The sequence below is a fragment of the Salvelinus alpinus genome, chromosome 26 (assembly GCF_045679555.1).
Source record: "Salvelinus alpinus chromosome 26, SLU_Salpinus.1, whole genome shotgun sequence".
NCBI lineage: Eukaryota > Metazoa > Chordata > Actinopteri > Salmoniformes > Salmonidae > Salvelinus > Salvelinus alpinus.
The window spans coordinates 13,275,285-13,288,910 of NC_092111.1; the positions used below are offsets into that span (position 1 = coordinate 13,275,285).

Here is a 13,626-nt window from a genome sequence, read left to right on the forward strand (position 1 = left end):
TTTTATATTTTCCGGGTCAAGGTTTGGCTTTTTCAAGAGAGGCTTTATCACTGCCACTTTTAGTGAGTTTGGTACACATCCGGTGGATAGAGAGCTGTTTATTATGTTCAACATAGGAGGGCCAAGCACAGGAAGCAGCTCTTTCAGCAGTTTAGTAGGAATAGGATCCAGTGTGCAGCTTGAAGGTTTAGAGGCCATGATTATTTTCATCATTGTGTCAAGAGATATAGTACTAAAACACTTAAGTGTCTCTCCCGATCCCAGGCCTTGGCAGAGCTGTGCAGATCCAGGACAGCTAAGCCCTGGAGGAATACGCAGATTCAAAGAGGAGTCCGTAATTTGCTTTCTAATGGTCATGATCTTTTCCTCAAAGAAGTTCATGAATTTATTACTGCTGAAGTGAAAGCCATCCTCTCTTGGGGAATGCTGCTTTTTAGTTAGCTTTGCAACAGTATCAAAAATAAATTTTGGATTGTTCTTATTTTCCTCGATTAAGTTGGAAAAGTAGGATGATCGAGCAGCAGTGAGGGCTCTTCGGTACTGCACGGTACTGTCTTTCCAAGCTAGTCGGAAGACTTCCAGTTTGGTGTGGCGCCATTTCCGTTCCAATTTCCTGGAAGCTTGCTTCAAAGCTCGGGTATTTTCTGTATACCAGGGAGCTAGTTTCTTATGACAAATGTTTTTCGTTTTTAGGGGTGCAACTGCATCTAGGGTATTGCGCAAGGTTAAATTGAGTTCCTCAGTTAAGTGGTTAACTGATTTTTGTCCTCCGACGTCCTTGGGTAGGCAGAAGGAGTCTGGAAGGGCATCAAGGAATTTTTGTGTTGTCTGAGAATTTATAGCACGACTTTTGATACTCCTTGGTTGGGGTCTGAGCAGATTATTTGTTGCGATTGCAAACGTAATAAAATGGTGGTCCGATAGTCCAGGATTATGTGGGAAAACATTAAGATCTACAACATTTATTCCATGGGACAAAACTAGGTCCAGAGTATGACTGTGGCAGTGAGTAGGTCCAGAGACATGTTGGACAAAACCCACTGAGTCGATGATGGCTCCGAAAGACTTTTGGAGTGGGTCTGTGGACTTCTCCATATGAATATTAAAATCACCAAAAATTAGAATATGATCTGCTATGACTACAAGGTCTGATAGGAATTCAGGGAACTCAGAGAGGAACGCTGTATATGGCCCAGGAGGCCTGTAAACAGTAGCTATAAAAAGTGATTGAGTAGGCTGCATAGATTTCATGACTAGAAGCTCAAAAGACGAAAACGTCATTTTTTTTTTGTAAATTGAAATTTGCTATCATAAGAAGAAGCCCAAATACGACCTGCCCTTTCGGATCACAGCCATGTCAACAGTGGGCGTCAGGCTTGTAAGAGACATGAATTATATGTGAGATTCAGTGAACAAGGCTGGAAGGTGAGATTCTATCTCTCTTAACTACTCATTGTACTGAATAGATAATCATGAGCTAACATTGTACCACCTTATTTGCTGTAACACACAGTTAGTATTTTTTAGGGAAGCAAGGCATTTGTGTAGGATGTGCATTGTAGAGTATGTTCTTTGCATTCTTTATCATGTATTTCTCATAGAAAGAGTCTATTCATCTAATCTTGTCATTCGATTTCTATGGTGTTTCTCTCCATTAGGACTGGGTATTGGCTCCTACGGGTTACTCTGCCTTCTACTGTGATGGAGAATGCCTCTACCCTCTGTGTTCCTGCATGAACTCCACCACCCACACTATGATCCAACTAGTGGTCAGTATGCACTACTACACCTTCTCTCACATGAACGCTAACATTACTGGTTTCAGTGGGAAAGATGGTAAATGGTTCAGACATTAATGGCAAATATAAAAAACTAAGATACACAAGTTACTGGAGTCTACAATGGCAGACTGTTAATGTATAGTAGGAATAGTGTGCAAGAAAAAAGATTTAACTGCCTTTGAACAGGGTATGGTAGTAGGTGCCAGGCGCACCGGGTTAAGTGTGTCAAGAACTGCAACACTGCTGTTTTTTTCATGCTCAACAGTTTCCCATGCTTATCAAGAATGGTCCACCACCCAAAGGATGTCCAGCCAACTTGACACATGGGCCAGCATCCTTGTGGAACGCTTAGGGCAGCTTGTAGAGTCCATGCTCCGACGAATTGAGGCTGTTCTGAGGGAAAAGGGTGTGCAACTCAATATTAGGAAGATGTTCCTAATGTTTTGTGCACTCAGTGGATGTAGTCCTACATGTTTTTAAATAGTACACTATCACAACCCACAGTACAAAACCATATAAAGTGTGGGCCTGTAGTATCTGTAAATCAACTAAACGTTTTTTTAAATTTCCATATGCAGAAAGTAAAGCATCATTGTTCATGTAATAATCTAATATTAGCATTATAACTCTAGGAAGAGGAAATGGTCATAAAATCAAATAAATGAAAAGACGGAAACCAAAATGTTTTTGAACTACAACTTGTTTTATTTAAAAATGTAAAATTCAGTGCAAAGTAATGTAGTGCATTGGTGTCTAGATCCCTGTTGGGTGGCAAAGTGTCACAAGAATCCTGTGGGGAGAGAAAACAAGAGAATACATTAAATTAATGGGTGTTAACTAATCAGGGCACAACAAAGCACTTCAAGTCCTCAATTCCTTCAAAAGAGAGAAGGAGAAAGGAGTATGGTCCCTGCAGTAGGACTACATGCTGGCCATGAGGTTCTCCAAGTGGTACTCCAGGAGGCTGGAGAGCTCAGTGACCAGAGACTCTGGGTTAAAGTACCAGGCCAGCTGCTGGCCAAACATGTCATCTAGCAGAACCATCAGCCCGCCCTGAAGAGAACACCACACAACACATAGAAAATGGCTCTGAGTTACTAGCTAATCAAGAGGAGAGAGACAATTAGAAATACTCCCCCTAAAATGGCATTGGAACCTGGTTAACCATGAATAAGGAGGTAAAAAGGAAGTACACTTAAGAATATGGAAGTAAAAAGAAGTAATCTCTTTACTCTTACATTGAGCAGCAGCAGGTATCTGTCAGCCTCTGGCTCCATGTTGGCAGCAGTGGGCAGGAAGGAGTACAGGAGAGCGTACAGACGCTCCACGAACCCACCAGGGTGCTAAAGGAAACAAAGGAGGAGAAAAGAGGAGAGAATAGAAGAGAAGAGGAATTTAAGTGAAACTGCTAATAGAGATATCAAAACATGTACCGGTGAGATGCTACTTACCACCATCAGGGACTTCTGAGCTGTCATTAACCCAAACAGCACCAGCTCAAAGAGGACATCTATCATGTTCACATGATGGATCTAGGACAAGAAAACACATTTGGAGAAAATAGGAATGATTTCATATAGATCAGCTACTGTGATGTATAAAAGACATGCATGTGGAAGAACTCAGTGAGACTTGAAAGAGTTAATGAACTCACCTTTGCCTCAGCCAGCTCCCTCTCAATGTCATTCCGCTTGGAGGGGTCACTCAGGTAGTCCACAAAGTCCTTATAGGTACGGATGAACTTGGCCTCGTCCTATGACAAAGAAAAGAGCATCTTAGTGAACAGAACATATATCCCCTCAGGTACGCATTCTTTCCCTTGAAAGAGAATGAGTTAGTGAGTTACCATGTGGTTGGCCTGAACCAGTGCGCCCAGGAGGACCTTTCCCGCCACAAACAGACGGTTTCTGCTCAGGGTGGAACCAAGCAGGGTCTAGGGAAGAGGGAATAGTTAGGGTGAGACATCTTCCTCTAGGAGACAGAACAAGAAGTCACAGAGAGAAAAAGAAAAGTGGGGCCACTCACAGTGAAGGCCTGGCGCAGGGAGACGAGCCTCAGGGCGATGTCCTCCACTCTCTTGGTGATAAGGTAGAGGCTGTGAAAGGGAGGGAATGGAGCATGTCAACCATTAGAGTCAATGGGGGATAACAGCATTATGACCACTATCCTTCAGTATCTGACAAGCCCAGACTACACAGACATTTAGAGGAACTCACTTTAGCAGAGGAACCTCCCTCTCCTCAGGCAGCAGGTCCTCCTCCCAGCCCTACGACAACAAAACAAGCATTCAAAATCAGTGACCAATGCAATGACATAACAAACAACCGGTCAATGGAAGGATCTTAATGCTCCTAGTCAATAGTATGTGTGTGTAACGTCTGACCTCATAGCAGTTGTGGCCCTCAGGCTCTGGGTCAGTGAACTGCTGAGTGGTGGGCGTAGAGAAGGAGGCAGCCTCCGACCACGCTGAAGAGGAGAGAAGCCCGTCCAGCCCCATGTGGAGAGTGGCGTACACCACTGAGACATCAGTCTGCTGCTCAAAACACACACAACACACCTGTTTACCACACACACGTTATTAGAAAACACACCAAATCTAATGCAAAAATGCCCAGTAATGTCTAGTCTATATACATAGGAAATCATTTATTTACCTGGTAGCAGCCAAGCGTCACGTCCACAGACGTCTCGTGGCGGAGGTGAGACGCATAGTGGGTCACCCTGCCAGCCACACGCTGACAGAGAGAGAATACATGTTAAGGCCAAATGGAATAAGTGAAGAAAAGCCTAATCTAATACTATTTCAGTAGTATTTACGGCTTACCTGGATCCAAGTGATGGACTGCACTTTGATGGCACAGTAGGGGATCCCCTCTGGACTAAGCCTGGCTGTCTCCTTGGAGATGGCCCACACCAGTTGAGTCTCCAGGCCTCTCACCCTACTCACGTGGTGCATCCTCACCACCACCTGCTGTTGAGATAAACAACAAGACAACATCAACAAAACCACTTCAGCAATTGCTGTGACACATTTCCACCAAGATCAAATGACTGACAATGTAGATTAGGATTAGGTAGTTACAAAGACACATACTTGGGATCCCCCACGCATGTAGGTGATGATGGGGCTGATGAACTGGAAAGTTCTCCAAGCTTTAACCACCGGACCGGCATTGTTCTGCACATTACAATACATTCATGTTGGAAACAGTAAACATTGTAACCGTGATGTGACTGTGTGTGTGTGTGGGGGGGGGGTCTCTTACCCTGATCACAACAGGCCCACAGTACAGGGGGCTGAACCTAATCGGAATCAACTGCCAATTGCCAGTGGCCTCCTAAAGCAGAAAGCAGACAAGAGATTTGTTTAATGTCAAGGAGACACAACTTGAATATCTGGGATATTTTTCAAACATAAAACCCAAAACTTTCAGAAAATTGTACCTCAAGGATAGTCTGCACATCTGGCACATCCTCAAGGATGATAGCAGCATTCTGGACACCAAGGAAGACTGGCAGCTGTGGAACATCTGGCACATCATCCAAAGGCCATCACACCATCACACCTCCTCCTCCATGCTTCACGGTGGAAATCACACATGCAGAAATAATCCATTCACCTACTCTGCGTCTCACAAAGACACGGCCGCTGGATCCAAGAATCTCAAATCGCAGGCTGTCAAATCAAGAGGCACTCCTTCGATAAAGTTGTTTTTGACTCAAATGAAAACATGTCATTTTCACAAGGTTGTGGAGTAACATGTTCAACTACTTATTATTGGCTCGAATTTGGGTTGTGCCTTTAGATTGACAAAATTAACAACCAGTGCAAGAATTTTCACTTCTTAAGCGTTCAAGAAAGTCTTGTGATGTTGCGCCTCTTGGTTCAGAAATTCTGATGTAACATTAAGCATGTTAGAAGACATTTACAGGATAAATGTACAGGAATTCTAGTCTCTCAGAATGTATCTTTGGTGCTAAGCTATCAATGCTAGTTAGCTAAATATCTAAACCTGCTGCATCTGAAATAACTATCGTTTAACGTTAAATACAGCCTCAGTGACTGTTCAAGCAAACAACAACACTGGAGGCCTATTGGAACTAATACAAAGTATGAAGTTTACAAGTAATTAAATACAAAAAATATAGGCTATTTGGAAAGGACACAATGGCTGCAACTTCGGTCGGTGGTGGGATGGTGGGAGTGGTTTGCCAAATGGACCCATAGGTGTTTGAGCCTTGAACAACAGAAAAATATTGAGTAACTACTCTCATTCTACAGGTTTTTAAGCATCTAGTTACAGACGTTAGACTAAGACATCCAGAGCAACACATAGCAGGGAGCTCCAATATGATCAGGAAACTAGACCGGTTATATAGATCGCTGAAAATGACAGTCAATCATTTCTTGTATTAGTCATCTCAGGAATGGTACTTGAAAAATGTAGCAGAAGCAATTTCCGGTTTAGCTCCTCACTAAACAGTCTATAGACATGAAATCATAAAATTACACAACTGAGTAGGACAAAATAAAACCACCAAAACTCGCAATCGGAAAAAAACTGTCCGTGAAATCCAAGTCATCTAACCAAAGGTAATAACTGCAGGCAAGAGCGAAATGGATTCAATAGGGTTGGTTGTTTGAAAAGTTCAAATGAAAGACTATTTTTAAATTAGTTTTCAAATGATTTGTTCTGCTTTTAAATTAGTTCTGCTCCTTTTGTTTACAAATCTACAAACTATTCTCTCAACATCCATCACTTCTCTCATTCTTCACATTTTCAACTTTATTTCTAATGTTTACAATTGATTTTATTTTGAAATCAATACTTAAGGCGTGAAATTGACCCCATATTTTTTCCCCAAACAATATACAATATTGTTGCATTCCCCACCCCCATAACATCATAATAAACATCAAGGGCGTTTTACTAAGACATATGCAATGTACACAACTGAAAACTGCTCCCAAAAAAACAGGACACTGCCCTTGCCACCAAACTATACTTGATTTTCAACACAGGGAAAGACCTCAAATTGAAAATACATTTATGTGATCAAGACAAAGGAGATGATTGTGGACTACAGGAAAAAGGGGACCGAGCACGCCCCCATTCTCATCGACGGGGCTGCAGTGGAGCAGGTTGAGAGCTTCCAAGTTCCTTGGTGTCCACATCACCAACAAACTAACATGGTCCAAGCACACCAAGACAGTCATGAAGAGGGCATGACAATGCATTTTCCCCCTCAGGAGACTGAAATGATTTGGCATGGGTCCTCAGATCCTCAAAAGGTTCTACAGCTAAACCTTGGAGAGCATCCTGACTGGTTGCATCACTGCCTGGTATGGCAACTGCTTGGCCTCCGACCGCAAGGCACTACAGAGGTAGTGCGTACGACCCAGTACATCACTGGGGCCAAACTTCCTACCATCCAGGACCTCTATACCACGCGGTGTCAGAGGAAGGCCCTAAAAATTGTCTAAAACTCCAGCCACCCTAGTCATAAACCGTTCTCTCTGCTACCGCACGGCAAGCGGTACCGGAGCGCCAAGTCTAGGTCCAAGAGACTTCTAAACAACTTCTACCCCCAAGCCATAAGACTCCTGAACATCTAGTCAAATGGCTTCCCAGACTATTTTCAGTGCCCCCCCCCCCCCCCCCACACACACACCCTCTTTACACCGCTGCTACTCTCTGTTGTCATCTATGCATAGTCACTTCAATAACTCTACCTACATGTACATACTACCTCAAATAACCGGTGCCCCCGCACATTGACTCTGATCGGTACCCCCCTGTATACAGTCTCGCTATTGTTATTTCACTGCTGCTCATTAATTACTTGTTACTTTGATCTCTTATTCTTATCTGTATTTTTTTAAACTGCATTGCTGGTTAGGGACTCGTAAGTAAGCATTTCACTGTAAGGTCTACCTACACCTGTTGTATTCGGCGCATGTGACTAATACAATTTGATTTGATTTGTACAGCTCTGATTCAAAGTCTTTAAGATGATCGGACCATTAATGTGTCCTAACAGAGTGAGGAGACAAAGTAGCCATTGATGGTTGTTGTTCTGGGGCCTGACCAGGTTGCACAGCTAACTGGTCATTCTGGAGCAGTTTCCTTCCTGTATGACTGGTTTCCTTCCTGTATGACTGGCAGGGTGATCAGTCCAACTACAACAGTTTGTTCCAGGCCCATTGACTAACTGGATGATGCTAGGATTCTCCAGTAGTGGAATGGTTAGTTGTCTGGTTGTGAAGGAGAGTCTGTGAAAGAGCTGTCACTAAAGCCTTGTTCACCCTGCAAGCATTCCAGGTGAAGCTGGTTGAGAGAATGCCAAGAGTGTGCAAAGCTGTCATCAAGGCAAAGGGTGGTTACTTTGAAGAATCTCAAATCTCAAATCTATTTTAAATTGTTTAACACTTTTTTGGATACTACATGATTCCATATGTGTTTTTTCATAGTTTTGATGTCTTCACTATTCACGACATTTGGAAAGTTGACCAACAAATTTCCTGTTTCCATCAGGCCTATTTTTTATCCACCATGCACTTTACTCGCAGTAAAAGGTTGGATGGAAACTTGATAAGTGTGACCATTTACGGTATCTAGTTGTTGATTCTAAAGAGCAGAAATATGTGTCTTACTACTCACAATCTTTCCAGTGCCTAATTGGTCTGTGGGTGGAGATTTTTAGGCTGAATGTGGCAAAATGTCCTGCAGGTCACATTCTACATATTCCTTCATATTCCTTTGGAAGTCGGGTAGGATGGCAGATATTAGCTCTGGGTGGTTGGCTGTGAGCAGGCCCTGCAGGAGACATGGAGAGGGACAGAACCGGGGAGGGTGACCTCAGGTTAACTACAGGTTACTTAGAGGGTAGGTCATAGACTACGACTAAGAAGCGTTATGAGGACGTAGCACAACTCCACATGCACATACATTTGAAGAGGATCCCTGGGCTTTGATGGAAAGTAAAGGGGTTGCAGAAGGAGGTGGAGCTGGTCAAGTATGGTGCATAAAGTCCACTATCTCACAATCAATCCCCAGCCACCATACACAATGACATATAGCATCTTTGTTTAAGTTTGTCCATTTTAAGAGGCCTCTTTTTGGCCATAGATGGCATATGTCCATAACTGCACCTTCTGATTTGGCCTGGTTTTTATTGGATTGCTCCTCAAGCGGCCATGACAGAAGCCAAACGTGAGTTGGCTTGGGGGTGTGGTTTGATGTGGGTGTTCTTGAGTGTGTCCTTGCCACCTTCAAGACCCAGGAGTAGAGATCAACACCAGGACAAAATGGAGTGTTAAAAAAATATGTTGTTGTTATAGTTTACTCATGTTCTCTGTACCAGACAACACAGTGCCTAACACCTCTTTGCTCTAAAATAAGACCTTGTCCAGGGTCAGGAGTTTTCCCTGGTCAGTTCATGTGGTCAGGAAAACCTCCTTACCCTGCTCATACTTTACAGATATGCCGCTGTGTCAAGTTCAGATCCCATCCCTTTAGCATCACTGTGCTTTTTCTATGTATGAAGGGAGTGAATACTGAATATACATTGCTTTTACACTCTTTGGTTTACTGCTGCTGGCGAGTGTATGTAGTGACCCGCAGTCAAAACTCAGGGGCACTCTCAAATTCCAAATGGGGTTTGAAGGCATTTGTCGGTCCACTTCATCCTCGCACAGGAGAAATACACTCATGGCTGTGCTTTTAAAGAAGAGACATGCTTTAAGTATGGAAAATGTTATCCAAGAGATGAGCCAAACCCCAGCCAGCTGCTTTCTTCAGAGTCACATTTAATTTCAATGGAGGGGAACAAACAGAAGTGTGTGTGAGCAGACTTCTAAGGCCACGATTTGGTCACACTAATCAGGTTTCCAACCAACTTTTATATGCGAGTAAAGGACCTGATAGACAAAACATTTCACGACAGGCCTGATGGATACAGAAAATTTGTTGGTCAACCTTACAAATGTCAACAAAACAAAATACACTAGACAAGATTGGATCTTTTTGATGATGTTGATGCTCCTTTCCAATAAATATCAAGGTTCTTATTCTGATGGCATGATGATCAATGCTTGGCTGCCGTTTGACAAGTAAAATCATACAGTATAGACTATATCCACACTTTATCAGCGAGCTGTTGGCTAGAACACACGTGCCTAGACCAGAGTGGGCACATTCTCTATATAACGCAAACAATTTGACAAAACCATCAGTATCAGAGTTGAAAATACTGGCAAAACCATCAGAGTTGAAAATACGATGGAAGCCCAATTGTTTTTTATTGTTTTTTTACATGGGAATTTAACTGCAAACGTTATTTTATGTGCACTACGTCTTAATCTGTAACATGTCAATTTGATGGAAACACACTGGTGGGAAAATATGCATATTTTTTTCATGCAGAATTTTGAATATTTGCATGAAAATCTGTCGCCAATTGGATGGAAACCTAGCAACTGACAGGAAAAGAGATTTAGTTTATGCATTTGTGGTGATTTAAGAATGGTATTTACAATATTGCATATGGATAGGAATAAAATACCTCTACAGTTACAGTATGTCAGATACCAAGGTTATCATTGACAGAACAGGATGGTATTTAAAATATTATAGATAACACTGTTATCCAACTGGACCTCTAGAGTTACAGTTTGAGATACAGAGTTCAGGTGACAGGTCTTCTGAAAAGGACATACCATGCCTTTCCTGCCAGTATGATTTTGACCGTATTGTATCACTTTTTTGTTGTGGTTAGCCACCGTTTACTGGACAGTCTCTGGACTCATGTCCGTTTACTCATGTCTGACTCCCAAATCCAATAGTCTGGAACAATATCCCTTTTTTATTTTTTACACTGTTAATAAGCAGGATGTGTGTTAATGTCACGATCGTCTATGGGTGAGAGAGAGGACCAAGGCGCAGCGTGTGGAAAATACATCTTCTTTTTTTAGAAGAGAGAAAACACGAAACCAACACTATACATAAACTGAAACAAAACAACAAACGACCATGAAGCTACAAACGTTAGTGCACACACAAGCTACAAACGTTCAACATAGACAATTACCCACATTAACCTAGTGCCTATGGCTGTCTTAAATATGGCTCCCAATCAGAGACAATAAATGATATCTGTCTCTGATTGAGAACCATTCAGGCAACCATAGACACAGCTAGACACCTACACTAAACACAAACCCATCTACTCTACTTAACCCCCTAAACCATACAAGCACCCTAGACAATACAAAAACACATACCTTCCCCATGTCACACCCTGACCTAACTAAAATAATAAAGGAAACAAAGAATACTAAGGCCAGGGCGTGACAGTTAAGCAGGGGAAACAATAATGGGGGACATAAGGAGGAAATGTCAGCATGGATTTGTGTATTAGCCTCTGGCAATGTGGGGAAGGAGAGTAAACAAACATGTAGAGTTCCTTACTAGTTTATAATCAATTCAGCTGTACTGAGAACAAACAGATTTTTATTTTTTACTAATTACCTAATCTATAACACATTGGTTGATGTTTGACAGTTTTTCAAAAAGCAAAATGATTTGGACACATCTTGACATTTTGGCTACAGAGGCAGTCATTCTTTTTTAGTTATAGATTATGAAGAGGGGGGGGGGGGGGGGGGTGCATAAAGTTATGCTTAAATCCTCTGAGGACATAGAAGTCTAAAAACTATCAAGTAGTCTGAAACAAAGTACATCCATTTTTATTAGAACTGTTGTAAGGGTCACCGGGATTCATAGTGCAGATTCTAGGATGAGGGCTCTCAAAAGGCATGTAGGAAATGAATTAGGCAGCCAAAGCTCAAAACTTAAATACTTAAGAAACTTGTGGAAACACAAAAGATTCACACAGTACAGAATGATTTCCCAGTGGTTGTAAATACAATCTGTTTTTCTACAGGATATTTATGTATTTATTTTTTAGCACAGTGGTCACATCACAATGTCAGGTGTCATCAAATAAAATAAAATAAAATGTCATTTGTCACATGCGCTGAATACAACAGGTGTAGTAGACCTAACAGTGAAATGCTTACTTACCCCAACTTGACCCCGACTTGATATAGTTGTATTGCTATTTAGGACGGGGCACACTTGGGTCTTCTTTTTCCCTCATTTTAAGATGGAATTCAGTCAAGACTACCTCTGACTGAAATGAAAGAATGTCTGCTCAGAATAATTTTGAGGCAAAATCCTTTCTAAAACATTTCAAAGCCTTATCAGTGCCCCTTTCCAGTTTAACTTGGTTTGTTTTTGTCCTGTTCATTTCTCTCTCTCTCTCTCTCTCTCTCTCTCTCTCTCTCTCTCTCTCTCTCTCTCTCTCTCTCTCTCTCTCTCTCTCTCTCTCGCTGTTGACAATGAGTTCAGCAAGGCCTGCTACTGCAGTTAAAATGTCTGTCTGGCACTGACAGGAAGTTTCCAAATTGTCATCAGTGGCACTGTTATCGAGTGATTGAGTCTCTCATAACTCACTGGGTTGTTTATTGGGACATTTGTGCATAACTCAAACTGTCTTATCTTTGGTTACGTCCCAAATGGCACCATATTCCCTGTTTAGTGCTCTACCCTGGTCAAAGGTAGTGCACAATATAGGGAATAGGGTGCAATTTCGGATGCTCAATTGCAACCTGTGAGTATGGCTCTATTGGAGCATTCGTGTCAAATCTTCCCATTTGATCTCAATTTCAAATTGAATCCCACCCTGATAGAAATATCAGATTGAAAGGGCTTCATTGTTGTTTATTCATACATCATCACAGGGACGGTTTTCAGAAAGTTGGGGAATCTATTGATAACATTTCAGACAAATCCTTTTCACTGCATCAGCAGAAGTGTGATAGTCATTTGCTGTGAGACATATTGTTTATTTTGACATAATTACATCATAATTGAATATATAAAGGAAAAGACAAAGGTTAAGAAAAAGGCTGATAGGATTTTAGGGTCATTTAGATGATGTACTTTACTGTTCTAAACTACTGTAACACAGTTAGTAACACTATATTACCATTTAGAGCCCACTGCTGTGGGAGTCTGTCAGATAGTGTGCCCATTAAATGGTACATCAAATCAGAAGGCAAGTGATAAATTATTCTGAAGTACTCAGATATTTACCACGGTTAATTTTTTATGTCTGATTTCAGTCTAAGGGCCTCAAATGATGTGTGATCCCCTACAGCAGCACTGGTTCTTTAATCTTTTTGATTTGAGATAGACAAGTCATTGACCTGCCTACCCCAGTGCCGTCCCTGGCCAGGATGACTTGAAGAAAAGAGTACAGAGATGACGGATTAACAGGCAGCCTTATGGCCTATGATTATTTAGTCTCAGCACTGAGAAGAATATACAAGAAAAAGCTGTAGGGTGATTTATTTTCACACAGAGTAGACAAAATTTCTCTTTTACCATCCTCCTTAGGTTCGGTCAACAATGATGCTATCACTTTTTGAATAATAAACTTCAAAGATTATAATAACATGACTTCAAAGAAAGTTCATCAGTGGGCTTTCCACATAAAAGTCTGACTTTGGTAATGCACTTGCCTGATGCACAACTGTTGGATGTTCTTAAGTCTGACTTAGGTAATGCACTTGCCTGATGCACAACTGTTGGATGTTCTTAAGTCTGACTTTAAGCCCCTTTCTTCCCATGTTCTACTTGCCTCAATAAACATACCATATCTCATATCACTGACTTTACCCTCTGAATTCAATATACTGTATATGATTCATCAAGCCCTTCTCTGCCAAGGCAGAGTTAGAGGAAGATGTAAGTACGCATTTCACCTGTTCTACTCAGCG

At 41.7% G+C, this 13,626-nt stretch overlaps 1 protein-coding gene across 1 annotated transcript; it reads right to left on the reverse strand.

Annotated features, from left to right (window-relative positions):
- Nucleotides 1-2,409: 2,409 nt before the first annotated feature.
- Nucleotides 2,410-7,417, reverse strand: LOC139555408 (uncharacterized). Its single transcript, XM_071369157.1, has 13 exons — nucleotides 5,226-7,417; nucleotides 5,048-5,119; nucleotides 4,876-4,959; nucleotides 4,606-4,752; nucleotides 4,436-4,516; nucleotides 4,165-4,314; nucleotides 3,998-4,047; nucleotides 3,807-3,876; nucleotides 3,628-3,714; nucleotides 3,436-3,534; nucleotides 3,233-3,313; nucleotides 3,020-3,124; nucleotides 2,410-2,571 (listed from the first exon to the last, which is right to left on the reverse strand). Exons 3-13 carry the CDS (start codon nucleotides 4,891-4,893, stop codon nucleotides 2,410-2,412), a joined length of 1,050 nt encoding a protein of 349 aa, XP_071225258.1. The 5' UTR covers nucleotides 4,894-4,959; nucleotides 5,048-5,119; nucleotides 5,226-7,417.
- Between the last annotated feature and the right edge of the window lie 6,209 nt (nucleotides 7,418-13,626).